Source organism: Onychomys torridus, chromosome 8 (genome assembly GCF_903995425.1).
Source record: "Onychomys torridus chromosome 8, mOncTor1.1, whole genome shotgun sequence".
Taxonomy (NCBI): domain Eukaryota; kingdom Metazoa; phylum Chordata; class Mammalia; order Rodentia; family Cricetidae; genus Onychomys; species Onychomys torridus.
In genome coordinates this window covers 58,240,891-58,268,889 of record NC_050450.1, presented here as the reverse complement: position 1 = coordinate 58,268,889, position 27,999 = coordinate 58,240,891, and the positions used below count along the sequence as shown (strand labels likewise).

The window sequence follows — 27,999 nt, the reverse complement described above, 5'->3', positions numbered from 1 at the left end:
GAGCTTCTGGATTTTTTTTTTTTTTTTTTTTAGGAATAAGTGACAACAGGGAGAAGGTCAGCTGGGGAATGGTCAGGGCTAGACTGGGTTTGCCGTGGACTAGCAGAGCTCCAGCAATTCCCAGGCCCGCTCATCACCATCTCTGCCGCCTTGGCTTGACAGCTCCTTCCCGGGACCCTTTCAGGCACCCTGCTCTCTATGAGGTAAGGAGGGATCTAAATTCTCACTCACCCATCCCAGGCCCCCACCTGTGTGTCTCCACTTCCCTCCCTCACCCCAAAAAAGCAGGCCACACACTGGGTTTCAAGTATCTGTCTCTTCCCTTCACTCTCTCAAAAGAAAAAATAAATAAATAAATTGCAGAAGGCGGCAGCATTTCCTGTCTTCCCCTGGCTCCCGGACACCCAACCCCTGACCCCTCACCCCCCCCCCCCCTCCCATATTCCCCACTCCCTAGACCCATCCCTCCCCTTTCCCCCCCCAAAAAAAAAGAAAAAAGAAAAGAAAAAAAATCCCAGAAAAAGAAAAAAAAAGCCACAGTTAGGCCTTCCACTCATGCAAACCGGCGAGAAAAAAGGTGGGAGGCGTGTGGAAGACAGGGACCCCATAGTTGAGTCCCCCACTTCTCCCCCCGAAACCACCTTTGAGAAGAAAACAATGGGGAAAATAAATGAGAACTCAAATGACATGAGGAGTCATGACGGGGCAGGGGTGACCCCAGCCCCTGCCTCGGGAGAGCGCGGAAGCCTGAGGCCCTGCATCCCTACAGCGGGTACTCCTTGAGAGGGGCCCTGACTTCTGGAATGTATGTGGGAGAAAATGGGGAGGGCAGAGGCCCCCAGTGGGTCTGTGTGTGCATGGGGGCGGGCAGGGGTAGGGGTCCTAAGGAGCAAAGGCTCGGAACCAGGAGCCCAGCCCCACCCAGGCCCCAGGTTCCTGGGGTCCAGGAGCCCTGTTCTGGGGTACAGGGATACATGCAGAGGAGTGTCCCCCCTCCAACGGGCTGGATCCAGTTAGAAAGGAAATAAATAAGAAGGATGGGAAGGGGGTCTGGGGTTCGAAGGGCTCAGGCTATTCAGTCCAGACCAAGGGCCCAGGTGATGGAGGCAGGGTGAGTCCAGGCCAAGCCAGGGCAGGAATCAGAGTCTCTCTCGGGCTGGGACCCAGATGTAGGGGCCTGAGAGGTCTTCAATGACACGCTTCACTTTGTGGTAGATCTCCTCAAAGCTGTCGCCTTCCACGATGGCTGTGAGTCAGGGGGAGCAGGGAGTGAGGCCAAGGTCCCAAGGACACGTGGCCAAGGAGCCCAGAGCAAGGAGCACCTGCCCCTCCTCCAGCCAGGAGCCACGGGTCCCCACGCCCACTGACAGGACACCTCTACCCACACCAACCCAGTCGGGCAGCTCCATCAGATCTCAGCAGACTCCCTGTCCTCACGGCTCACGGGGAACTGAGACCTCTCACCTGAGAAGCACTCTGTGAATTCCTGCTCCAGTTTAGTGGCTCTGTCAAAGGCTTTCCTGGCTTGTTCCTCTGTGATCCGCTTATTGATCTCTCTGTCAAGAGGGAGGGAGAGGTAGAGCTGAGGGGTGGGCTCCTCTCTGCATTTTTTCCTCCTCAATCCTAGCATGCTAAACTGCAGCTTTTCTCCTTGTTGGCGCCCATAGCAAACAACATGATTTCTGACATCGTCTGGGGCTACAGATGAGCACACGGCAACCCACCCGATCCAGGACCTCTCTGGAACTCATCACTCCAGTCTCCAGCCCCACAGAAGGGATCTGGACTCCAACTTCCAACTGCCTCTGAGGTTCTGATTTGCCCCGGCCTGTGTGTGGCCCAGGGAGGCGCTCCTGAGAACTGGAGTCCTGCCTAGCCCGAGGCAGGAGAAGCCTGCAATTGCGTCAAGCCCTGGCTCTAAACTCAGAGTTGAGATCTCTGAGCACAGTGGGAATTGTTGTCCAAGGTTCTGAGAGGACAGATCAAGGTAGGAGCCTTGAGAGGCCATGATCACAAGTGTAGGGAGCAGAGGGGGAGCCCCCAGGACCATACTCACAGCACATTCTCCAGGGAGCGGGGGCGGATGAAGATGGCGATGGGGTGCAGGTGGGCCGCCTGCAGCCGCCGCACGGCATTGGCCGAGACATCGAGGATGCAGTGCTTCCCCTGGGGCAGGCAGGGTAGGCGGAGGGGGCCAGCAGGTAGCAGGGAAGGACAGACAGAGGTGCCAGGAAGAAACACAGAATATAGAAAGGGGGCGGGCAGGAGATTGGCCAAAGGGGAAGTAACAGATGTCAAAGGACGTGCACGCAAGAAAACAGAAAGGTGTGGACAGAGTGACCAGTAGAGGGAAGGGAATGGAAGATGAAGTGCCAGGCACAGGAGGGCAGGGAAGGGGCAGAACAAAGGGTAGGAGACACAGGACCCACAGGATGAAGGCCGAGCAAGGGCGAAGGGGCAGGAGAGGTAGGATGTAGGGAAGACCAGGTAGGGCAAGGCAGGAAAGGGAAAAGGAAGAAGGAATTAGGATAGAGGGAGGAGGGGGGAGGACAGACAGAGGACAGACAGATGGAAGGAATGGGAGAGACAGATGGGAGGGAGGGAGGCAGATGGAGAAAAGAGCCATGGAGGGAGGGCAGGCAGGGTGGGGAGCAGTGGAGAAAGGGGGTGAGGAGGGGTGGGAGAGTGGGTAGTGAGGACCCCCCCCATTAGAGGAGAGAACGAGGAGCACAGGGGAGTCGGGGAGAAAGGAGGGAACGAGGTGGGGAAGGGCAAGGCACCAGAGGCAAAGCCCCAGGAAGAGAGGAGAAGTGGGGCAAGGAGTGGGAAGCGGAGGAGGGAGATGGGGACAGATGGCAGTGGGGAGCACGGGGTCAGGAAGCAAGGGGAGCGGGCCACGGAAGAGGAGGAGAAGGAGGTAGAGGAGCGGAGTGCAGACCCAGCAGGGAAAGAGACAGAGAGAAAGAGAGTTAGAGAGAGCTGGAGAGAGGCAAAGGGGAGGGGGAGGGCGGGAGGAAGAGGATGCGGTGCCCGCCAGCTCTTACCTGCTCTGCTACCTCTCGCACAGACTGGACACTGGTCCCATAGAGGTGGCTGTTGTACTGGCCAGCCTCGATGAACTTGTGCGCCTGAATGTCCTTCTCCATTTTCTCCCGGGAGGACACAAAGTGGTAATCCCGGCCATCTATCTCATATTCCCGCTTGGGACGTGTTGTATCTGCCAAGAAGTCATCCCATCCCACAAAGATCTAACCACCATCCCTTAATACTAGCCTACATCAACCCCTCGTCCACCTCAGGGCCCAACTGGTCCTTGGTAGGGTGCTGCTGGGGAAACTGAGACTCAGGTTGGACAGAATTGCCACTCAGGGGCTTCCTAAGCTTGGGCCCAGCCTTGCCTGCTACAGACACAGAAGTGGGCAGGCAGCACCCCCACACACAGTAATCTGTGTCCCACTGTACTCCAGTGTCATGGCCCTGACAAAGTAGGCGCCTCAGGTCCCCCGACTCCAACTCCGTCTCTATCCAAGGCCCCCATACTCACGAGGGACACAGGATCCAAACTTGTCGGGGAACTCAGAGAGAAGATCGTCATTGGCACGGTCTTTGGTGGGCCCAAGGATAATGATGGGGCGAGCATAGTGGACTGAGGAGAAAGAGGTGGGCTTAGGCAGCAAGCAGAGTGGGCGGGCAGGGCAGCTGAGGCTGGGGCTGGGGCTCACCTTCCATCTGCGTCACTGTCTCGTAGCTCAGAACCGAGTCTTCTCGACCTGGTAGGAGACAGGGCATCTGCAACAGGCTCCAAGACAGGGGACTTGGAGACCATCTTGCCTGCTTTCCCGAGAACGTCAAGGGGAACTCCATGCTCCACTCATCCCACAGCTTCCCATTAGTCCTACCTACCCTGAGATCCAGAGCTGGAGCCCCAGTCCTAGAAGAAAAAACCAACCTTATGGTAAGTTCAGGATTTAGCTCAGAGACCACCCCTACGACTTCTCCCCAAGTTCATCATCTACCCTCCACCTACCTTGGCCTTTAACCTCGACCACTCCCGTCGCTCAACCCTGTGGGAAGGAAGAACGGGAACAGTAGGGAAATGCTCAATGAGGCCCCACCCCCTGGACCAGGTGGGAATCCTGTCTTCCTAGCCACACCTGGGCCCTGTGGACCTCAGTGAGAAGTCCTTTCCCAGGGGCTGATGGGAGCCATGGTCCCCCAGCAGGGTCTAGCACACCCCCAAGAATCCTCCACCGAATGTCCACCCGGGGAGACCTTGTGAATGGTAATGCCTCTCTCGGGGAGGCGGCAGGGCCCCAGGAGCCTCACCGCCGTTTGCTGGGAATGAAGCCGATGTCATCGGTCTCGCTGTCGGAGTGGACCCGCCGCGCCTGCCACCACTCCTCATCACTAGCATCAATCACATGGAGCACGTCCCCAAAGCGGAAGCTCAGGGCCTGGCTCAGGAAGCCGCAGTCCTTGGTCTTGTCGTAATCAAACAGGGCCCTAGAGCACGAGGGACTGTGGGTCAGGGCCTGGCTGAGAACCCGGGAAGGTGCATCAGCCACCTCGAGAACCGGCCAGATTCTGGGCAAGGGATCCGTAACAGAGCATGGACTGTTGGTGGCACACACAGAGAAAGCCCCAAACCGCCTAGGGACTAAAAGCTCTGTCAGGTTTCTGGAAGAGCAAAGATGCAGAGAAAACAGTGGGACTGAGAGAAGACACAGCCCCCAGGGTCATGTAGTGTCAGCTGGCAGTGAGACTTGAACATCCTCAGGGACCCATGAGATTCCAACAGGCGGGAGAAGAGGGAGCAGGGATACCGGCCTCCGAGAAGGGACTCAAGTATCCAGGAGAGACACAGCAAGCCCAGCCCAGGACGTGTCGAATGGGACATGCCCAGTGGAGATGGCCCAAAAGCAGCAGCCAGAACTGGTCTAGGTCTCCAAGACGGTATCAAGCTAGGCCAGACAGCCTTAAGAGAGACCTGTATAGCAGCATGGCAGATAAGGCCAGCCAGCTGGACAAAGAAAGAGGACAAGGAGAGGGGAGGGGAGGGGGGGCCTTGGTGCCCTGTGAGGGGACAGAAGAGGAACCACGAAGAAGGGGCCTGAGAAGGGACAAATGCTGTGAGCAGTCGGGATGAAGCCGAGGTGTTTCCAGCGGGCTTTCAGTGTGAGCCTAACACGCTTGAGGCTCTGGACTCAATCCCCAGCATAGGGGAAAAAAGATGGAAGGAAGGAAGGAAAAGAAAGACAGAGGCAGGCACAAAGAGCTGCGGTCCTTCCCACCAAGGCTTCCCACAGGGATGCCAAGCTGAAAGAGGGCTCAAAATATCCCAGAGCTGGGCACGGTGACAAGTGCCTGTAATCTAAGGCAGGAAGATTACTAAAGCACAGGAGTTCAAATTCAGCCTAGGGAGGGAGGGAGGGGAGGGAGGGAAGGAAGGAGGGAGGGAGGGGAGGGAGGGAGAAGGGTAGGTGCTAGAGATGCCTGCTGGGTCAGACATTGACCTTAGGTCCCACCAGAATAGCTGTTGGGGAAATGCGTGGGTAACCAGGGGCTAGAAGGCAATTAAGACACTTGGGGCACAGGTTGTTTTTCAACCCAGATAATATATTCTAGAAGATCAGCCTGTGTGGCCAAGCCTGTGAACTGCGGGCTGAGGGTCAGGTCTGAGTGAGGTGGGAGAGTAGGAGGCAGACAGGATTTAGGGAAGGAGCTGTGTGGGGGACGGACACACGTTCAGTGGGGAAATAATACATGGCGTCCTCAATAACATCACACCCAGGAGCGTCTCACCTGATATAGAAACCCCTCTTGGGGTTACTCCGCAGGGATGCGGTCCCTGAGCCCAGGCTACTGTTCATAAGCTGTTCCCGAAGATCATGGATCTTGGCCTCGAAGCGGCTATACTCTGAGAAAGGACAAGAAGGTTCTGGAACTCTGTCCCATCCTAATACCATAAACACACACACACACACACACACACACACACACACACACACACACCCATCCTCACCCCACCCCTGCTGAGGCCATCCATCAGCTAAAGTAACAGTTCTGAGGACTAGTTTACCCAATGAGACAGGGAAGCTTAGGCCTGGTACCTTCTGGTTTATACTGAGCAATGATCGTGACCGTCTGACCCGCGTTCTTCAGGGCAATGGCAGCCTGCTCATGGCTGGCATTGCGGAGGTCAACACCATTGACCTAGACGGGGGAGAAGAGGTTGTCACCTGGGACAGGAAGACAGTAATTCTTGGGTCCAAGTGGGTCAGGGAATGGTCCAGGAGGACCAGGCTGCACCCCAGCCACACCCTCCCTCCCCAAGAGCATAGCACTCTCTTCAGGGGAGAGTGCAGAGGCCTGCACAGGCCTTTCTCACCGATAGGATCTGGTCCCCCTTCCGCAGCTCCCCACTGAGGTCAGCAGGGCCCCCAGCAAGGATGAAGGAGATGAAGATGCCTTCACCATCCTCGCCACCCACGATGTTGAAGCCCAAGCCTGTGGAGCCCCTGTGGATCACGATTCGTCTTGGTTCCCGGGGAATGTCTTCCTCCCCCAGCAGGTCCTTGGCCACAGGGGAGTAGCGCCGAGGGGAAGTGGGGGTCATGGCTGTGGGGTAGTCGGTGCCCAAGTAGCTGCTGTGACTGATCTCATTATCCAGGTGCTGAGAATACGCTGAGAGAAGGCAGAAAAGAATGAGATGGAAACCAGACAACAGTGCCCACCCACCCGCCCTCTCCAGGGGAGCCCAGGGCCAGGCTTGGCCAAAGAGGAGTTATTCTACCAGGAAAGTGTATTGGTGATCAGCAGCATCAGGGGTTGGGAATTTACAGATGCCATCAGAGGGCACTGATCTGAATTGAAGGTCATATGTCTGCAGTAAGCTAGGAACGGTGGGGCCCATGGGGAATACTAGTACCGTGTTTTTCAGACTGCCTTTTGGTTAGTGTCTCTCAATCCATAAAATTTCTCTTCCTCATGGCTAGTCATCTATTTTTTTCAAAACTGGATCGATCATTCGACTAAAGTCTTTTCCTGCATTCTATGAGGGATAGTCCTGCTTATATCCCTGTGGTCTTGCTTAACCGTGTGCCCATCCCTGTCTCCTCCCTTTTTTTGTCTCTCTAGGCTTGTCCTAGAGGCTTGAGCAGACTCAAATTCAGTGTGAAAATATTCTCCCGGGGTACCAGCCTTGTGCTTTCCACAGCATCACCACAGGATGCAGTGAAGTCTGCTGGATGTGGTGCCACACACTTTCAATCCCAGTGCTGGGGAAGCAGTGGATGGTCAGTGAGTTCCAGGCCAGTCAGAGCTATGTAGTGAGACCCTGTCTCAAAAAGGGGGAGGGGGCAGCTGGCTGCCTGTGTTCCTAGAATTGGCAGGCTCTGGTGTCATCAGCCTGATCAGCTCATTACAATGTGCTCCACCAGCCTGCCACCTAAGTTCCTGCAGGTGTTGATGATGGTGTCTAATTCTGATATTTGCAGGGACTGCAAAATGTTAATATTCTACAATCATTAGTAAGAATTTTCTAGAGGACTGTCCTACCTGCTAAGTGTTGTGTTCAAGCCTGCCATCCCACTCAGGATGACTGCTGAAGGCCAGCATGGGTAACTTGGTGACTTTGAAGTCAGCTTGGGCTATCTAATGAGATCCTATCTTGAACAAAAGCAATAAGAAAACATGCACTGGGTGGTGGTGGTGCACACCTTTAATCCCAGCACTCGGGAGGCAGAGGCAGGTGGATCTCTGTGAGTTTGAGGCCAGCCTGGGCTACAGAGTGAGTTCCAGAGTGAGTTCCAGGACAGGCTCCAAAGCTACACAGAGAAACTCTGTCTTGAAAAAACAAAAAAAAAAAAAAAAAAAAAGAAAGAAAGAAAGAAAGAAAACATGCACACCCACCCACACTGCTGCATGGCAACCTTGTGCTTGCTCCGTGGTAGGCTGATACAGAAGAAAGGGGATGGATGACTGATTACCTCCCTTACACGTCTTCAGGAAGAATGGTATATGTCTAGGTAAGCCAGCATCCTCCCAAGGTAACAAGAGAAAATGATTTTGTAGTGAAGATGGAACCCCAGACCTTGCTCATCCTATACAATTGCTGCATGACAGCTTCCCAGTCCCAACCCATTTGATCATAATTTGATTCGGGTTTTATCCCCTAGTCAGGATCTCACTGCGCTGCTCGTGCCTGGCTGAGCTCAACTGACCCTCCTACTTCAGTCTCCTAAGTAGTTGGGACTACACAAGCCATCACCATGCCTGGCTCCCAGCTGTTTCTTAGATATTATTATGAATGACCTCGTGTGTTTTGCATACTAAATTAATACTGAAAGGCCAGGAAAATCCTCTTCAGAATGGCTTACGTGTATGCTGTAACTCTAATAGTTTTGGGTCCCTTCTTTGGGGCCCCATAGTATAACAAATTAGTTAAGGTTCATCTTATACATTTGTATATTTCCTTTTTCTGATTGTGTGTGTGTGTGTGTGTGTGTGTGTACACGCGTGCGCACGCACAATGGAGGCGAGAGGTTGACTTGGGTGTCTCCCTCAAAAGCATTCGCCATCTTAATTTTTATTTGTTTGTTTGTTTATTTATTTCAATATAGGATCTCACTATATAGCTCTGGCTGTCCTTGAACTCATGATGTAGACCAGACTGGCCTTACACTCAGAGATCCCCTGGCATTTGCCTCCCAAGTGCTGGAATCAACCATGCCTAGCTCCACCTCACTGAGAGCTCACAGATTCAGGATAACCAGCCAGTGAGCTCCAGGAATCCACCTGTCTCTGCACCATCCCTCAGAGCCAGAGTGATGGACATGCACCACAGCACCCAGTTTTTTGTGTGAGTGTTAGGGACACAAACTCTGTGCTCATGGTTCTGAAGCAAGCATTTTACCAACTAAGCCATCTCCCCAGCCCTGCTTTGAGTTAAAAAACAAAACAAGCAAACAAAAACAAAAACAAAACAGGGTCTCATGTAGCCCAGGCTGGCCTCAAACCCATTGTGTGGTGTTGGACTTCAGACCCCTCACCTCCATCTCCTGAGCACTAGGACCATGTACCATAAAGCCCAGTTTTATCCAGTACTGGGAATAAAACCCAGGGGCTTCATGTACACCAGGCAAGCACTCCACCAGCTAAACTACATCCCCAGTCATTTTTTGAGACAGGTTCTATGTAGCAAGGCTTTCCTTAAATTCTCAATCTCCCCTACATCAACCTCCCAAACAGATTACAAGTACATACTGCTCCTCCTGCCTCTTGCCCAAGACTGGAAACCATCCTTTTTCCAAGGAGTCCAAGTTATTTTTAGTAGGCTACAGGGTTCAGAGATAGTACACACCTATAATCCCAGCCCTAGGAGCTGAGCAGGACTGCCAGTTTCAATGATACATAGTGAGACCTTTTCTCAAAAAGAAAAAGGAAAAACAAACAGTACCATAGTATTTGAATATGGTATGTCTCCGATTTGATAAAGGAGAATAATATTCCATTCTTTCCCCCAGTTTTCCAGTTGAACTTCAGATGCTCCATAAATTCCAGGGACAGATAACACTGGAATTCTGAGTAGGATTCCATAAAGTGTGTGATTTGAAGAAAGTTGAGATCTTTTTCACATGCTAAGATTGTTTTCGATACAGGCTCAGTGGGTAAAGATTCCTGCCAACCTCAACTTCCCCAGGACCCACATGGTAGAAAGAGACCAGACTCCCACATACGGTCCTCTGATCTCTACTATGATGTGTGAGCCTGTGAGCACACACCTACACATGTGAAACACACACACACACAAATTAAATACATGTAAGAAAAAAACTTTAAAAAATTTTTCCACCGGGAGGTGGTGGCACACACCTCTAATCCCAGCACTCAGGAGGATATCTGTGAGTTTGAGGCCAGCCTGGGCTACAGAGTGAGTTTCAGGACAGGCTCCAAAGCTACACAGAGAAACCCTGTCTCAAAAAAAAAAAAAAAAAAAAATCCATCCAAAAGCATTATTTTATACCCTTCACTAAAATTTTATCATTTTATCAGACAGTGATGGCATACACCTTTAATCCCAGCACTCAGGAGGCAGAGGCAGGCAGATCTCTGAGTTCGAGGCCAGCCTGGTCTACAGAGTGAGTTTCAAGACAGCCAGGGCTGTTACACAGAGAAACCACATCTTGAAAAAAAAAATTTTTGCCTCATTTTCAGTGGGTATGGTGGCACCCACCTGTAATCCCAGCACTGAGGAGGCAGAGGCAGCTGGATCTCTGTGAGTTCCAAGGCAGCCTAGTGTCTATAATGAATTCTAGGCAATCCAGGTCAGCCAGTACTACACAATGAGACTGTCTCAAATTTTTTTTCATCATTTTCTTCATAAATTTATTATATTTCTTGTCAAATTTATACTTCTGTCAAATGACAAAAATATTCCTTTCCTGTTTCCCCCATTCTAACCATAACAAAGTGTTATGATAAATTTATCCTAAAAATATTATCCTGGTTAAAAATCACTGATTTATCCCAGCAGTGGTGGTGCACGCCTTTAATCCCAGCACTCAGGAGGCAGAGGCAGGCGGATCTCTGTGAGTTCGAGGCCAGCTGGGTCTACAGAGTGAGTTCCAGGACAGCCAGGTCTGTTATATAGAGAAACCTTGGCTAGAAAAAAAAAGGGCAGGGTGGGGTGGGGGTGTTTAGAATGTGGCCACGGCCACAGCGGTGAACACCTAAATCTCAGCACTCAGGAGGCAGAGGCAGGCAGACTTCATGAGGTCCAGGCCAGCCAGGGCTACACAGTTAAGATGGTCTCAAAACAAGGAAAAAATAATAATAACATGGCCACCCCAAGTATAGTGCCTCACCCTGTAACCCCAGCACTCCTTAGCTGAGGCAACAGTATTAGTTCAAGACCAGGATGTACAGTAACAAAAAGTTGTAGCATGGCTGGGGCAGGATACAGCTGTTACAGACATCTGCTTAGCATGTTCAAGGACCAAGATTAAATCCCCAGTACCACAAAGGAAAGAAAAAAAGAATACCAAAGAAGAAAGAGGAGAGGAAGAGGGGAAAAAAGGAAGAAAGAAAACCAAAGAAGAAAGAGGAGAAGAAGGGGGAAAAAGGAAGAGAAAGGAAGGGAAGGGGCAAAGGCCTGAACCCCAGCACAACCTCGCCTCAAAGACAAGTCATGGGCTGGGTTAGACAGCTGAAAGGTAAAGGTGCTTGCTACCAGGCTTGATGGCCTGAGTTTAAACCCCACAATCCACACAGTAGGAGGAGAGAACAGGCTTTCCCAAGCTGCCCTTTGTCCTGCACACACACACCGTGGAATGTCCATACCCACACAAATATACACAAACAAATAAACAAACCAATTTTTCCCTCTAATTTTTAAAAAAGACCTAGTATAATGGGGCTAGGTATGATGGTTCACATCTTTAATCCCAGCACTTGAGAGGCAGAGGCAGGAAGATCTCTGATTTCAAAGCCAGCTTTGTCTACAGAGTGAGTTCAGGACAGCCAGGGCTACACAGAAAAGCTCTGTCTTAACAACAACAAAAAGATACCTATAAATAAAAATTCTAAAGCCAAGCATGGTGACATGCACCTGTAACCCCAGCATTCAGGAGGCTGAGACAAGAGAATCAGCCCAAGTTCAAAGCCAGCCTGGCCTACATAAGGAATAGCTGGGGCAACACAGAAAGACCCCATCTTAAAAAAAAAAAAAAAAAAAAAAAAAAACAACCCCAAGGAAGGGAACATCCCTCTGAGGAGTTCTTTCTTACTTCTCCCTAATTAACCAATATTCACTCCATGAAGAAAAGGAAGGTAGGGGATTATACAGGGCTGCGAGGCCTAGGGGTATGATTCAGTAGTGGAGCACTTGCTCAGCACGCATGAGACCCTGGGTTCCATCCCTGTCACCCTTGCAAGAAAAAGTAAGTAATCTTTTTAACTACTGGAAATTCCGGGAACAGTTTCCGGTTGGTAGGCAGCCGCAGCCACAGCAGCAGCATGGAGGAAGTGCTGGAGTGATGGGGGGTGTCGGCAGTGAGAGGCATCCTTGCCTGACTCCTGGAGTGATAGGCACACTGCTGGGATTTCCTGACGTGAACCATCTGCTGCTGGTTGCTAGGAACTACTCTCTGTGTCTTAGGATCTCTACTCCCGGGTTTACTAAAGGTTTTTGCTGAGTATCATCAGTGGACTTTCACATCTGTACTTGATCTTCTAACTTCTTTCCTCTGATAGGGTCTCATCTCCTATGTAGCCCAGGCTGCCCTGGAACTTCCAATCCTCCTGCCTCTGGCTCCAGAATTCTGGGATTATAGGGGTGGACCCCCATTCCCCTCCTCACTTTTAATATATCAAATCAGTGAAGAGGTTCCCTAACATTAGGCCAACTACGGTTTTCTGAAATAAACCTTATTCTGTGACAATGTTGTCCTCTTGATGTGCCGCTGCTGTGTGTGGAGACCTACTGTGTGCATACCTACTGGGGTGTGGTGAACTTACACCTCTCTATCCGGGTGCACAGCTGCCCTCTACACTCCTTCTTCCATGGTATCTTTGTGACCTCGTGAACTGCTCTTATAAAATGAAAGGTAAAAATTTTATCCTTTTCCTCTCCTACACTATTTTCTCACAAGTTTCAAGCAGCCCAGGCTGACCTCAGACTTGCTCTGTAGCCCAGGATAGCCTTGAACTCCTGACTCTCCTACCTCTATCTCCCAAGTACTGGAAAAGCAGGTATGTCCCATCATGCCCAGTTCTTTTCCTCCATTAGTGTGGGGGGTGTGTGTGTGGGGGGAGTCCAGACAGGGCTTTTGTGTGTTGTTCTGTCTGGCTGTTCTGGAACATGTTCCATAGATCAGACTGGCCTCTTAACTGAGAGACCTGCCTGCCTCTGCCTCCCAAGTCCTGGGATTATTTTTAATTATCTGTTACTTAAAGATTTGATCAAAAAAAGCCAAGTGGGCCTTGTGTCCTTGGGTTGTTTTTTGGTGCCTCACCATGCCTGAGTTCCATCTCCTCTAAACCACCACAAGGGTCAGAGGTTGGGGCCATTTCACGGAAATGGGCTTCAGGGGCTGTCATGGGATTATGTGTCTTAGGAACTACTAGGATGGGTTGTGAGGAGTTTTGAGGTTTGGAGGGCTCTCACAGGTTGTGATGTCTGGGGGAGCATAGTTGTCGCTCAGGTAGGCATTGCTGGGCTTGGCCACCTTTAGGTAGACAACGTCATAGGTGTTCTTCAGGGCCGCCACGGCATCTTCGTGCATGACGTCCTCTAGCCCCACACTGTTGACCTGGGGTCAAGGGAAGCAGAGCTCAGACAGAGCCAGAAATGGTCAGGTAGTGAGGACCCCAGGCCTGCCATGAGACCTGAGTCTCGAATAGAAACATGATTCAGGCCCTCACCGCCAGGATCTTGTCTCCAATCTGCAACCTGCCATCCTTGTGGGCAGCACCTCCTTCAATGATCTTCGTTACGTAGATGCTATTATCTCCAGGGATGTGCTGGTTCCCTACACCCCCTGCAATGCTGAAGCCAAGTCCTGGATGGCAAGGAGGGGAGAAGAGGCTGCCCATGGGCCTGGGGAGCAAGCCTTGGAGGCAGGGAGAAGCAGACAGTTGGGAGGGGACTGGGGCTAAAACAGTAGTCACTACCTTTAGGCCCTTTGATAAGCTTGATCTCCATGACCTTCTCAGCTGGGGGTTTCCGGCGCATGACATAGAGGCGAACAATGGAACCTGCTTCTTTGAGGGCCTCTACCGCAGCTGAATGGGTCACCTCCCGAACGTCCACTTCATTTACAAACAGGATGCTGTCATTGACCCTGGGAACAACAATATGGGTCTGAGACAGGAGCTTCCAGGCCTCCCTTTCAAAATATTAGCCTTTTTTGTTTGTTTGTTTGTTTGTTTGTTTGTTGAGACAATGTTTCTCTGTGTAACAGCCCTGGCTGTCCTGGAACTCCCTCTGTAGACCAGGCTGGCCTCAAACCACCTGCCTCTGCCTCCCGAGTGCTGGGATTAAAGGTGTATGCCACCACCGCTCGGCAGTACTAGCTTCCTAAACCCTGTCTTCTTTTCCCACCTGAGGCGGCCATCCTGGGCTGCAGCCCCACCAGGAATGATCTTGGTGATGAAAATGGATGGGTCATCACCGATGTGTGGGTTGTCGGTACCACCTGCGATGCTGAAGCCCAGACCTGAGTTACCCTGATAAGGAGAAGGACAAGAGGGTCAGCTCCCCTTACTGCCCCATTCTGTTAAGGGAAGCGGGAGGGGACAGGATTAGAAAGGCACAGCTAGAACACACAGGGACATAGTTAAGGATCTGGACACCTAGGAAACACAGACACAAAAAGAAACACCAGCCCAGAGCCCAGGGACTTTGGATGGAGGGGCTGGCTCTTACCCTTTCCAATGTGATCTCCTCGTATTCCATCTCCCCCTCTGTCCCGTTCACCTGCAACTCCAGCACGGGACAGAAACACAAAAACAGTGAGACGGATATTCCAGCCAGAGAACATGCCCCTCCTCCCCCGCATAGGGACTCCTTCCCTTCCTCTCTCCTACCCTTCTGCTATGGCCCCAGCCCCAAAATCTAAACAACTCACATATCCTGGCGCTTCTAGGGTGTCCGTGTTGACAATCACAGGGGGAGAATTGGCCTGGGAGAGGAGACAGAAGACAAAAAGCCACCTGAGCCTGGACTCCAGAGGAAGTCCATAACCAAAGGCGGGTCCTACCAATCTGGACCCTCTTTCAGCTACGTAGCCAAGCCCACTCCACCACCTTTAGAGCAACTCAAGGACCCAGCCTGTCTACATTACACAAATGTGCATGCACTCGTACACACACGCACACCCAGGCACCCCAGGCCCCTGGATGTTTAAAGAGGTGTATGAGAAGAGGGAAGAGAGAGAGACAGCCAGACGGAGAGGGGAGCAGCAGATGGTACAGAGTGGGGAAAGGGGGAGCATGCTGGTGGGGGGGGGATGCTTCTCACCGGATGTAACACTACAGGGTGTTACATGCATTACGTGCTACGCATTACACCCCAGGGTTCAGGTCCACTAGGTCCTGCTCTCCTCTTTGGAGCCCCCTTCCTGTCTCTATAGCCTCAAAATCACCCAGATATCTTGATAACCCTCCCCCAAATTTGTCCCTCACCTTGGCACACATTTGCTCTAAATCTTGCGCCATGAGAATCCGGGGTTTCCCCAGCTTCTGGTCCCTCCCTCTCTCTCACCCACCCGCCATCCAATCCACCCCTTCCTCCAGGGACCAGGTTGCCTAGCAACAGTATCTAAGACCAGCCAAGACCTGGGGAGACCCACCTCCAGGAGGCCTGGTAGTCAGGACAACGGGTGGGGGGCGTGGCCTAGGGTACGACTGACTCCCTAGAGCAAGACTCTCCGGCTCTGGACCCGCCCACCGTTAGCCGGGCCGAGAGGCCAAAATGATTCTATTCGTGGGCGTGGGCGAGGTGCATCCTGAATAACCTGCCTTCCTTTCTCCTTTGAGCCCCTCACCCTACGCAGTGCAAAGAACGTCAGGAAGGAGGGATGGTAAAAGGCATCCAGAACATAGCCTGTTCCTCTACCTGCCCCCGCTCCTCCCCGCCCCCACTTCATTAAGGAAAGGGTTAAAGCGAGGCGTGCCCTGGTCCCTGACGTCAGTGGCCTCAACGCAGCCGGGTCTCTCGCTAAACTGCAGGGCGGGGACAGCTTTAGACTTGTCCTAGGGGCTTCCCCAATTGCCAGGGCAACCGAAGCCACGTCTCTATGGCAATGAGGTGAGGTTGCCAAGAGACTCCTTCCGGTGGTCCCCAATCTATTTCCTCCTTAGACAAATACTTGAAACCGACCAAGTACGAAGATTCCCAGTGCCCTCCCTAAGTTCTCCCTCTCCTATAAAGGTCCCTCTTCTCCCTTCCTGCTATTTCTCAAGCCCAGAAACTCCCAACCATTTTGGGCCCCTTAATAGATTTCATACCCATGAATCGACTGTCATCTCGCACCACCACCCCGCCCCCAAGCAAACGCTGTTGTCTAGCCAACCGTCACTGGCTGCTGAAGTCATCCACAATTTCATCCTCCGTGGCACCCATCCTCAGACCCACCCTTATACTACAACCTCTCCCCACACCCAGTCCCTCCCTATTCTTTATTTCTACCCTAATCCTACACTCTCCCTAGATCCTTGTCACCAGCCTTCAGTTTTCCAAAATCTCCCAACCCCAGTCACCATTCTCCACCCACTTCCCTGTCCCTATCCCAGACTTCAGCTCTATCCCTTACCTCTCCTATCCTCACCTGTCACCTCTCTGAGGAGAGAGAGAGCACTTCATTATCCCCTTTACCTTATCTCCAACCCCTTAAGGTTCTTTCTCCAAATCACAGCCCTCCATTTCTCAGCCCACTCTCCAACTGCTTTGGGTACTTGATCATCTCCAGTCCCTGAGCTGAAGCCCTGTCCTGAGACTTCCCACCTTCACTTACGTACGGCCTCTAGAACTCTCCCAAGCCACTCCCTGAGCTCTGGGGCCACCACACCTTTGCACTGTACAGCTATTACCCCTACCAAGCATCTCTTCCTCCCTACCCAAGACATAATGGCCCCAGCTTACAAAGGGCATCTGGAGTCTTCTTTGACTCCTTGAAGGCACAGAGCTGCGCGCAGATACTCTGCACTGTTCCCATGTCCAGTGCTTCATGTTCCTTCCTCTCAAGCAGCTGAGTCGCCCCACTCCCGTCTTACCCCAATGCCTTAAGACCCTTGCCCTTCCCACTTTTCCCCAACCCCTCCCACGCCACTTTTAGCCTCAGAGACTGCTGCACCCACTTTCCTGCCTCACCCGGGCTCACAAACCTCCTCCCATCTCCTTGGTAAAATGTCAGCAACCCTGACACTTAGGGTCCCCCTTCCTAAAGCATCCCACACTCTTGCCCCTTGGTGTTCTCCTCAATCTTACAGCTGTGTCCCTAGAAGAGGAGATTGAGAGAAAGGGGGCTGGGAAACGGGAGATCTCGGAAATAAGGCCTCTCAGGCTCGGGGGGGGGGGGGGGGGGAATACTGAAAGCATACTGTGAGCACCAAGGAGGAGGGTAGGGGAACAGGTGGCCATATATAATGAGGACAGGGGATGGCTGAAGTAGGTATGGTGGAGGAGAGAGCAAGAGGAGGCAAAGAGACAGAGACGATCAGGGAAGAGCGGAAACGGAAAGAAACAGGGAGCTGGAGGACACAGAGAGGGCCGACTGCTCAGACCGGGAGAGGATTGATCAGGCCACAGAGGCCTGAGCTGGGGGATCAGCGAGAGGGAGAAGGAGACGCATGCGTGGGAGGAAGAGAGAGACAGCATCAAGAACCAGCCAGGCAGCGGGGAGGGGGGGGAGGGAGGGGAGCAAAGGCTGGGGCACAGGAAGAGGCAGAAAGGGCCAAGACTTGAGGTCTCAGTCCAGGCAGATGGAAAGAGCTGGAGACTCAGGAACAGGCAGAGCCAGGCCCAGAGGCAGAGGCTGGAGGAGGAGTGGGAAAGGGTCAGGAGCAAATCAGGGCACCAGGCACTTGGAACAGCACTCTGGACACAGAAAACAGAAGCGGAGGCTGGGCATGTGAAAGAATGAAGGGCCCTGGCATGGGGGGCACTACTGGGCGATCCTCCCTCCATCTCAACACACCAAACACACGAAAAAGCACATGCATCCTGGCTTTAGGCTGTGCACCCCCTCCCACTTGCCTGGTCTATTTCTCTTCTGTGGGACCAAAACGTTTTCAGCATCGTGCCCCACCCCAATCAAGAAGCTCACACCCCCACCCCAGCCTCAGGAGCCCAAGACCCAGATGCCAGACCATCCCCAATCTTTTCCCCCAAAGCTCTTGCCCTACCGGCCCTTGGGGATTGCTGCAGCTCCGAGGTTCCGAGGGCCGCACTGGGGAGGGGGCCGCCAGGGTCTCCTACCTTGAGGGGGGAGAGGTGGGCGTGGCCCACCACCCCATGGACGGCCTCGAGGTGGGACAAGTTCCTCTCCGCCACGTGCACCAGCTCGGGGGCGTTTACCTGGTTGGGGAGGTGGGCCGGGCTGTGCTCCAGAGGGGGCGTGTCTTCATCTTGGTAGCGGTATTTCTGGGGATGGGGACCGAGGCAGCCGTCACTGGGCCAGCCCAGCGCCTCAGGCTTCAGGCGCCCGCCCCGACCGCCTCCTTTTCCCCCAGCAGTGCAGTGCGGAAGGCCCTGGGGCCTGACCAGCTCCTCCCCCTCCCTCTCCTCCAGCCCATTGGCTCCCCTTTCTCCACCCTCCCGACAGCCCCCTCTCCAGCCAAGGCCTCAGCACCTCTCATCTCTACCCAAGTCCAGGCGCCATCCTCCAACTTCCTCGTATCCTATGGCTCTGGCAGTCTATCCCATACACTCCCACCACCATCGTCTTCAGACCTTCCCCAAGCAAGGCTTCCTCTTCTATTCCATCCTTTTAAGAGTTCTAGCACCTGACCCGTGTACCCTCATTTATTCCCAAGTTCTTTGCTTCCATAATCATCTCCCACTCCCACACTCCATTCAATGTCCCTGCTCTGCACCCTACCCTTACCCCTCCAGCCTCCCCATTACAACTAGTTCTCCCGCACCTTGTATACCTGAAACAGGAACCCAAGTCAGGTACTTCAGCTAGAAAGTACTTGCCATCAGGAGCCCCTAAGCAGGACAATGCTAAACCTGCCCCTCTCTTCCTTCATTGGCCTCACTCATTCCGAATTACTCAGCAAAGGCACCCCAGAAGCCAGCCAGCTAATCCGGATATACTAGACAGGGATGGAATGGGGGAGGAAGCCAGGGAAACAGAGGCAGGAAGGCTCAGGTTGGGGGGAGGGGAGCAGGAATGGGTGTCAGGCCCCCTGACTGGAGAAGAGGGCACAATGTTAGAACTGAATTTCTGGTCTCCCCCCTGACTTTTGCAGGTAAAAGGCTCAACATGACTCCCTGCCCAATTAACCAGCTGCCAGGACAAAAGCCTACTAGCCAGCTTAATAGCAACATCAGTAAATGAGATTAACTGGGGGTCAGAGAGAGGAAACATGGAGAGAGGCACTAGTGAAGGGCCGGAAGTCCATCTGGCTCCTTCCACATCTACCTCTACTATGCTCTTCTAGGCCCCTCCCCTCCAGAGTTGACCCCCACACACACACACAGAAGCCGAACTGTCAAAACTCTAGAGTCAGGGAAGAAGAGAGTACCAGATGCAGGTCTGGGACTGGAGAAAACAAAATACAGCCGCTACTAACTAACTACACGTGGGCAGAATTTCCCTCCCAAGGTCTGAGAAACTGAGAGTACCAACATTTCAGGGGCAACAGTTGCAAGCTCAAGTTGAAGGAAGCTTATCAAGGACAGTCAATGCCTGATGCTCGAGTATGATTCTGAAAAGTCTGAAGGTGATGTATCAAGTTGACCGTAGATTAAGGGAGAATTAGCCGAGGCAAGTGGTCCTGTCAACAAAAACTCTCATACCAGGACACAAAGGCAACTAGAGTTAAGCAGCATCCTGAGCTGGGCATAATGGCACACGCCTTTAATCCCAGAGTTTGGGAGGCAGAAGCAAGCAGATCTCTGTAAGTTTGCGGCCAGCCTGGTCTATATAGAACGTTTCAGATCAGCTAGGGTTACATAGTGAGACCCTGTCTCAATAAATAAATAAATACATTCTACATGTTTGGAGAGCCTTAAAGACGGAAAATGGGGCTCACCAAGTGTAGGTCACAGATTTAGACCATGGGCAAAGAAAAAGTATAGAGAAAAAAATCTGCCATGGTAGTATATGCTTAAATCTCTGCACTCTGGAAGTTAGAAGTTCAAGGTCATCCATGGCTACATAGTGAGTTCAAGACCAGCCTGAACCCTATTTTATACCCCAACCTCCCAAAAAAGGCAGAGAGGAAGGAAAGGAAGGAGAATAGAGGCAAAACAGCCCTCCTTGAAGGCCGAACCATCTTGGATTGGCAGCCCTGAATGAGCAGGTCAACCAACAGCCTGGTCACTGCACAAGCTGGGGGATAATGCCCTCCAACAGAAAATGTCCAACAGAAATTGCCCTGAATTCCCTGCAAGAGAAATTAGGCAATACAGAAACCTGCACCTCCCAAGTTTTGGAGGCTGGGGAGAACTTGAGCCCAATGTCCCTTCATGGTCACCCCACTTAACAGGAAATTTCGTTAAACCTGAGGAACTGCCAGGTGCACCAAAGAAAATGGAGACATGAAGGGAGACAATCCATCGTTTATTCTAGATAAGAAACAAGGGTCATTTTTATCATAGTGAGTGCCCATATCTCCCTGTTCCAGCCCTGTGATGGGGAGGGACTTGCGTCGGACACTAAAGGAAAGGCTTCGGAGACTGCCAGGCGACGTTAGGGAAATGGGGACCACAGAATGAACAGGCAAAGTTCTCAAAATGTAACTGGAAGTAACAGCCTAGGTTCAGTCCCTGGAAATTTTACCATGAGAAAGGGCTCTGAAGGGGTAGGTACAGCAGGGAAACGATTCTGACACTGCAGACCTGGGGGTGGGGAGGTCGACCCCTCTCAGTCCTGGATCACAGGCCAGCTGGATCCACACAGGAAGGAGGACAGATCTCCAATAACCCACGGGGATGCAGGGTCCTGACGGGCACTCTGTGCTATTGGGGCAAGTCTGCACCCCCAGAATGTCCCTGTTGTACCTTCCCCCTACCTTCAAAGCCCCAGCTGCACAGAATGACCTGGAACCGGGGCTTGCACCCCAAAAATAGAGGTGTGGGCTAAAGTGGATAATAGGAAGTGCAGCCCACTGTGCCTGTTTTCAAGAAGTTGCGACCCAGAGACCCCATGCCAAGCAGAAGGAACGGCGACTGCACTTGAAGCTCGCATCCTGAGATGGGGGGGGGGGGGGTTGTCTGGGAAGAGGGAAGCGGGCCGGATCCCGTACCGCGGCACGTACCACGCAGAGACACATGGAGGCGAATCTGTTCCGAGTCGACATGGAGAAGGGGAGGGGGACTCAGGGGAGGGTATAGGTGGGATAGCAAGGGTGCTGGGTTGGGGGAGGGGGAGGGGCAGAGGGGGCGGGGGCTGCGGCGGCCGCGGCGACAGGAGGCTGCGGCCAGAGAAGGGGGGGGCGGCGCCTGCGCAGTACGGGAGAGCGTCATGATGGGAGAGAAGGGTGAGGGGAGACCCTCTTGGCTACCAACTTCCCTGATTCCAGCCATTCCCTGCGGACTTCAACTTCCCTGGTATACTCCCATTTCGACCCCTCTACAAATACTGACACTTGTAAACTTTAGCAATTTATCTCTCTGGTTCTCAGGGACCCCTAATTTCACCTAATTCTCCACCACTCCCAAAACACTGGGCTTCTAACTATTACAAAACCCCAACGGGTATCTCATAAGTACTGTACTTCCAGACTACAGGGGAGGCAACAGCATTACCCCCTCACTTCTGAGAACTACGAGAGATCTCAGGCCCCCACCCGAAGCCTTTTACTGCAAACATCCCATCAGATTTCAAACCATCTACTCCGACAGAGTTCCTGCAACTCATCCAGCCCCATCCCATAACTAGACAACTCTGTTTTCAAGAGTTAAGAACCACAGATCTTTGATGTGCCTTCATATCTATATATCCTTTAAATCAATCGTTTCTAAGTCTTATCTGCCCTCCAGTCCACCATTAGTGACCTTAACATTAATATATTGTCCTTGACTAACACAAACATCCACATAAGGCTTCTTCAAATTTGTTTGGAGTTGCCTTGTCCAAATCATTAAACCAAATGATATGATGGACTAAGATACCAACCCCTCAAACCTCACTTGGAGTATTATTTAATCTTCCTTAGAGCAAACCTTCCAAATTCAATTGCATTCTCTTCAAATCATTCCCAAACTCTTGCTTTATATTAAGAAATAGCCAGGTGGTGGTGGCGCATGCCTTTAATCCCAGCACTCGGGAGTCAGAGCCAGGCGGATCTCTGTAAGTTCGAGGCCAGCCTGGTCTACAAAGCGAGTTCCAGGAAAGGCGCAAAACCACACAGAGAAACCCTGTCTAAAAAAAAAGAAAGAAAGAAAAGAAAAAGAAAAAAGGAATATTTTATGTTTTATTTAAAATTCTATTGTAGTGTGTGTGTGTGTGTGTGTGTGTGTGTGTGTGTGTGTTAGCATACACATGCCTGTGCTGTGGAAAGCATGAAGAGGTCAAAGAACAATTTTAGGGAGCTGGTTCTCTCCTTCCACCAAGTGAGTTACAAGGATCCAACTCAGGCCATCAGGCTTGACAGCAAGTGTCTTTACCCTGAGCCATCCTGACAGCTCATGTGTATATATATGGGAGAATAGAATTTCATGTAACTGACTGGGCCCAAAATCTTTATGTAGCTGAGGGTGACCTTGAACTCCTGATCCTTCTGCCTCTACTTCCCAACCTCCTGCACCGGCGGCCAAGTTCTGAGATTTCCGGCTTGTACCACCATATCTAACTACTCTTTACCCCTCAAATTTGTAAATTTTCTGGCTGCCCCTCACCCCCCTTCAACATCCTCTCCATGATTCTGAGCTACATTTTTGTTGGAAGATTTGTACCCAAATATATATTTTTTCTTTTCCTTTTTTTTGGGTGGGGTGGGGTTCAAGACAGGGTTTCTTTATGTAGTACTGGTTATCCTGGAACTCGCTCTGTAGACTAGGCTGGGCTATTACTCACAAAAGATTTACCTGCCTCTGCCTCCTGTGTGCTGGCATTAAAGGCGTGCACCTCTACTGCTCAGCTCCATATATATCTTCTCTACTACACCCAAGAGGGGGGGAGAGGGAAGCATCAGGCTAGACATGGTGATGCATGTCTTTAACCTCAGCACTGGGGAGGCAGAGGCAGGCGGATCTCTATAAGTTCCAGGCCAGCCTGGGCTACATAGTGAGACCCTGTCTCAAAATAATTTCACCAATGATCTGGACCTCAAATCTTTCAGAATTCCCTAAATTGCCCCATGTCACTTCAGTCTTCCATCTTTTCCCAAATTCCTGGACTTGCAAACTTCTCTCCCAAATATCCTTCCCGTGAATGTTCACCTGTCTAGTAAGGGTTCTCCCCAAATCCGCTGTTTACAGAATATAAAATTTCCACCTAAGGCAAAAGGCGTTAATGACCTCTGTAGAATCTCACCCCTGCACTTATCGGCATCTGTTAGGTAAGCCCCTGAAGATGAATCCCTCCCCCCATGTCCTAGTTTCATATCTGGATAAAATGCATGGGTCCTCAGAAACAACCAGTGAGAAACAGGCTTATACACAAAATTCCTTCCTAGCCTACAAAATACATAGGCCCTTCTTCCCCACAAGTAGGCGATATGGACTATTAAGACCCTTTCCCATCCCCCATTTCCTTTTTCCCTCCATTTTCCGTTTCCCCGTTGCCTGGCAACGCAGCAATCAAGGACTTTGCCGTCGCCTAGCAACTGTCTCCCTGGAACATAGAGCTGAGGTAGGAGGGGTACTCTGATGAAATCTGAACAGGCCTCCATCTTAGGAAGATTGAGACGTCATATCTCCAACCCACGGATTCTCCTTTCCAAAGACCCCCGCATCCCGCAATTACTTGGACTACCGCCACACGAACCCGGTCTCCTTTCTGTACAGGAACCACACCCCGCCCCTCCCGGGTCAGCCCCGCCCTCATTTTGGTCTGGCAACCTAGTCCCGCCCCTTTCTGAGGGTTTCTGCCCGCCTCCTCCGATAGAGTAAGCCGACTCCGCCCTCCTGGCTCTATGAGACCACGCCTCCCTCCGCTTCCCGCCCATTCGCTCCCCCAGCCTCGCCCACACTATCCTTCCACCACGCCCCTGCCGACCAATGAATGAAGCTGTTGGCTACATTGCCCCGCCCCCAGCATCTTAGTTTTGCCCAATAAGGACTACCCAGAAGGCTTAACCACTTCGCCTCCGGGGCACTGGCCAAGTGCCCCCTGTCTTTTCCCTACTTTTCCCCCCAGCCCCCATTTGTTCTGCTCCGCCCTCCGCCACCCTCGCCCTGCCCTCAAGTCCGCCACGCAACTTCAGTCGTCGCTGGTTACCATGGCAACTGCGGCAGCAGCGCGGGGAGAAGGGGGAGGGACGGGGGCGGAGTGGGAGAAAGCTGCTCTGAGATAGAGATACTGGCAGAGATCTAGGTACCGAATAAGACTCAGTGATAGCTGTAAAGCTGAGTTTTCACAGAGCACATAGCTGAGCACATATTAAGTATTCAATAAATGTTCCTTAAATTACTGCAGCAGGTTATAAATATAGGCACCGAAAGATGGGAGGGCCATCAAACAGACCAGGCGAGATCACAGACTACAAAGGCGGAGCACTCTCAAACCCACCCCCCCAGCATTTTCGGAGGGCAGAAGCTATCTATGTGCCCCCTGCTGGTTTTTCCTGGGCTCCCCGCCACTGCCCTGGATAGAGAGGAACCACAACTCCCAACAGTCCTAAGGACAGCCACACTCTACCACTGAGGGATCTTGTACCTCAAGGCCTTATGGGAGTTGGAGTCCCTCCACCCTGAAGGCTGACAAGTTTTCTGGCCAATGAATGTGGCAATCCTAGGTCTCCAAACCTCAGTAAAACCTGAATGCATGACCCTCTCTGCTAGCCTCCTACCTTCAGGGATGCTCAATCATGTGCTCCACTGAACACCTAGGAGCGTGGAGCAGAGAAATGAATAAATGTATCCACCCAGAATAGTTACAGGGCAGGCAAGCCCCTCACCCTTTCGTGTGCTCACGTGTTAGAAGCAGAACCCACACATTCCAATGGGTTTCCTACATATATCTGGACACAGGTGAGAACAGCTAGGGGCCAAGGATCAGGCCTAAGGACAAGAGACAGAAAGGGCACAGGCAGACACTCAGAGAAGGCCAGAAGACTAAGGCACAAAAATCTACTGAAAACTACAGGGAATGAGAAAACCAGCAACCTGGAAGAAAGCCCAAAGCCCACAGAACAAGAGAAAAACAAGCAGCCCTGTAGATGGGGCCGGGGATACAAGACCTAAAGTCTTCAGCCCCCAATCTCCAATCATGTTCACACGTGCACAATGCATGTGTATACACATGTGTGAGTTTGTGGCAAGGAACATGTGTGTCCTCAGCTCCCTCCCATAAGAAGCTGCAGTTCCCACTAAATATAACCCCCTCCCCAGCCTGTGACTCACCCGGACCCCGCCTCCCCCGGCCCCCACTTCCTGTCCCACCCCCCAGCCCCCAGCTGCCTGCCACCCGCCCAAGCCTCCCTCCACACACCAGGCATCCAGCTTGCCAGTCCCAGAGTCTGGGAACCAGAGAAAGACCTAAACATCCTACCAGGAGCTTGCTTGGGCTCTTCATCCCAGAGCTCCCATTCTATCCAGGCTCTAACCATAGGGACCCTGGGCCCTTGTAGAGATCCTGGCTCTGCCAGCCCTGCCTCCTCCTACACCTTTTTATCCCAGTAACCTCTTCACCCCACAAGTCTTCAGAGACCCTTATACCCAGGTGTCCTCCCAAGAGTCAGGGTAACAGTCCCCTCTTCTGTTTTCTTGACCAGGACTAGGTGAAATGTAGGTGATGGGGATACTGGCACCTGCCTGGGATACCCCCAAATTTTGCATCACCCACATGGTCCCCTCCTCAACTACCTTCTCTCTACATTCCTACCCTAAACCTCTCATTCTTTGGAGATGGCAACCTCAGCTGTTGCAACCTTCTAGCTCCCATGGGAGTACCCCAAATCCTAACCTCACCTGGTCCATTCTCTCAGGTAATTCTGTATCAGGCCTCAGATCTCTGACAACTCCATTATACCATATAATCAAACCCTAAATTAACAATTCCCTCAAATCAGGAGCATCTCAAACATATCTATCATAAGATGTCCTGTGTCCTGAAGGGCCACCCTTATCTGCCAGCTGACACCCCCAGACAAATCAAACACTAACAACCAGTAACCTTTACCCTTATGCCAAGAGACCCCCAAAATTGGTCAGCACCTAGAAACCAGCTTTTTGCCCAGGAAAAAAGAGAACCCCCTCCCACAACAGACACACACACACACACACACACACACACACACACACACACACACACAGCCCACCTGCCCACATATAGGAGAACTCCCATGTGAGCCAGGCAGGTTTCTCCCTAAATAAATTGCCCTCAAAACACTGCTGGTGAACACCAAAGCCTACCAAGCCACCCCAAACACCAAATTCTCCATTTCTCTATAGGTGCAAAATGATCACTCCAGGAGGCACCTGTGGCCAAATCCACCGTTTCCTCAGATGTGAACCCCAAAACTAAATTGTGACCCCTCTAATACATCTTATTTCAGATGCTTCACTCCAGTCCAGTGTCTGCAGCCCTAGAGAAGGCCTACCTAACCCCTCTCCACAAATTCCTTACCTGCTCCCCCTCCCCACTGGCGTCCCCCCATCATGCTTACCTTGGTTGTCACTATACAGAGACAGTCCATGTTGGGGGGCCTGGCCGCGGCGGCGAGTAGGGGGCTCTGACTTCATTGGAGTTTTGTTCCTCTCCTCGGTGGGTTCTCACCCCTCCCCCCTCCGCACCCCACTTTTGCAGGGGGGGCCAGGATGGGGGGAGGGGTGAGAGGGGAAAGAGAAGGTTGGAGAAGAGAAGGATAGGGGAGCGTGGAAGGGAGGGGGGACCCTAAAAGGGGCTCCCAGGTGGGAGGGAGGGGGCTTAGGGAGCACACCCCGATTCTCAGGAGGGGCAGGGACACCGGGGGCTGGCAGCCCCGGAATTCTGGGGCTGGGGCATGAGCTGGGGTGGGGGAGGGGAACTGGATTTCGGGAAGCCCCGGGATATGCAGGGGTCTTGCCGAACGGCCAGGGGCTAGGGGCCGTGGCGGGGGAGTGGGGGGGGGGGGGTTGGAGATGGCAGCGGCCGATGAAGCCGCGGAGCCGAGGAGGGAAGGGGAGAGAGGAGGAGAGAGGAAGCAGGGGGAGGGAGGGAGGGAGCTAGGAGCCAGAATGGGGGGGTGCCTTAGCAGTGTTAACTCCTTCACTGCTGGCAGGAACCCGGATAATGGGAAAGGAGATAGGAGCAGGAGATGAGAGGCCCTATAGCAAACATGGAGACCTAGTCAGCCTCGGTTATGGCAGCAAAAACAAGGAGGATGGAGTTCATTTCTTAGAAGGAAAAGCCTACAGCTGAGATGGGAGCATCCCGGTTGTCTAAGTGTGGGAGGGAGGCCACGGCATGGGGTAGGGTCTGAGGGGGGGGGGCTGGCAGCAGGGAATCCTGGGGGCTAGTTCTCCTCTAGGATTCACAGGAAGTCTGAAAAGTAATTAATTATGGCCTGGGCTCTCTGCTGTTGAAATTGGGGCAATCCAAGAAAGGGGAGAGGGAGAAAAGGGTACAGGGCTGGCTGACCACAGAAAGCACTCTCAGTGTCCCCAACCCCTCAGTCAGTACTCAGGATTCTGTTGCCAAGGCCCTGAAGTCTCAGTTCAATACTAGCAAGGAATCAGTGTGTCCCTCCAGTCCTGCCAGCTCCGTCAGGAAGCCAGGCACCCACCTGCAGCGCCTTACCTGACCCTCTGAGATGGAAGCCTCATAATAGTCCAGGATGTCTGTCACAGGAACATAACTAAGTCACCCTCCCACTCCCCAGGCCTCTCGGGCCACCCCTGCTACCCATGGCTTCTGTTTGTAGAGAGCAGCTCCTCTGGCTGGGCTGATGGAGGGCACAGTGGCATGAGTCTGCAAAGACTATAGCTTGGACCAGGTGTTATGCCCACCCAGTCTAGAACCGGTAACACCTGACCTCATAGGCACGGGACAGCCCTTCCGCCACGGCCCCTCAGAACCCTGGAATTACTCACCCAGCAAGGCCTGGAAGAGGTCACTGTGCAGCACCGTAAGTAGAGGGGGTGCCCACCGCAAGAGTGGGGGTGCCAAGAGCCAGAGAGCTGACCGG

At 52.4% G+C, this 27,999-nt stretch overlaps 1 protein-coding gene across 7 annotated transcripts; it reads right to left on the bottom strand.

Moving 5' to 3' along the window:
• Positions 1-11: 11 nt before the first annotated feature.
• On the bottom strand, positions 12-27,998 carry Dlg4 (discs large MAGUK scaffold protein 4). Of its 7 annotated transcripts, XM_036196054.1 has the most exons (21): positions 27,905-27,998; positions 27,612-27,652; positions 18,077-18,142; positions 14,628-14,681; positions 14,426-14,476; positions 14,102-14,226; positions 13,672-13,841; positions 13,423-13,559; positions 13,166-13,310; positions 6,389-6,684; positions 6,111-6,213; positions 5,803-5,917; positions 4,327-4,503; positions 4,028-4,064; positions 3,904-3,931; positions 3,723-3,770; positions 3,545-3,646; positions 3,045-3,217; positions 2,057-2,166; positions 1,465-1,556; positions 12-1,246 (listed from the first exon to the last, which is right to left on the bottom strand). In XM_036196054.1, the coding sequence occupies exons 5-21, from the start codon at positions 14,453-14,455 to the stop codon at positions 1,140-1,142; spliced, it is 1,995 nt and encodes a 664-aa protein (XP_036051947.1). In that variant the 5' UTR covers positions 14,456-14,476; positions 14,628-14,681; positions 18,077-18,142; positions 27,612-27,652; positions 27,905-27,998; the 3' UTR covers positions 12-1,139. The 7 variants fall into 7 exon arrangements, with proteins under 7 accessions (XP_036051947.1, XP_036051949.1, XP_036051951.1 ...); XM_036196056.1 differs by lacking the exons at positions 27,612-27,652; positions 27,905-27,998 and adding an exon at positions 26,500-27,027 and having other exon boundaries at positions 17,978-18,142; XM_036196058.1 differs by lacking the exons at positions 27,612-27,652; positions 27,905-27,998 and adding an exon at positions 26,500-27,027.
• Between the last annotated feature and the right edge of the window lies 1 nt (position 27,999).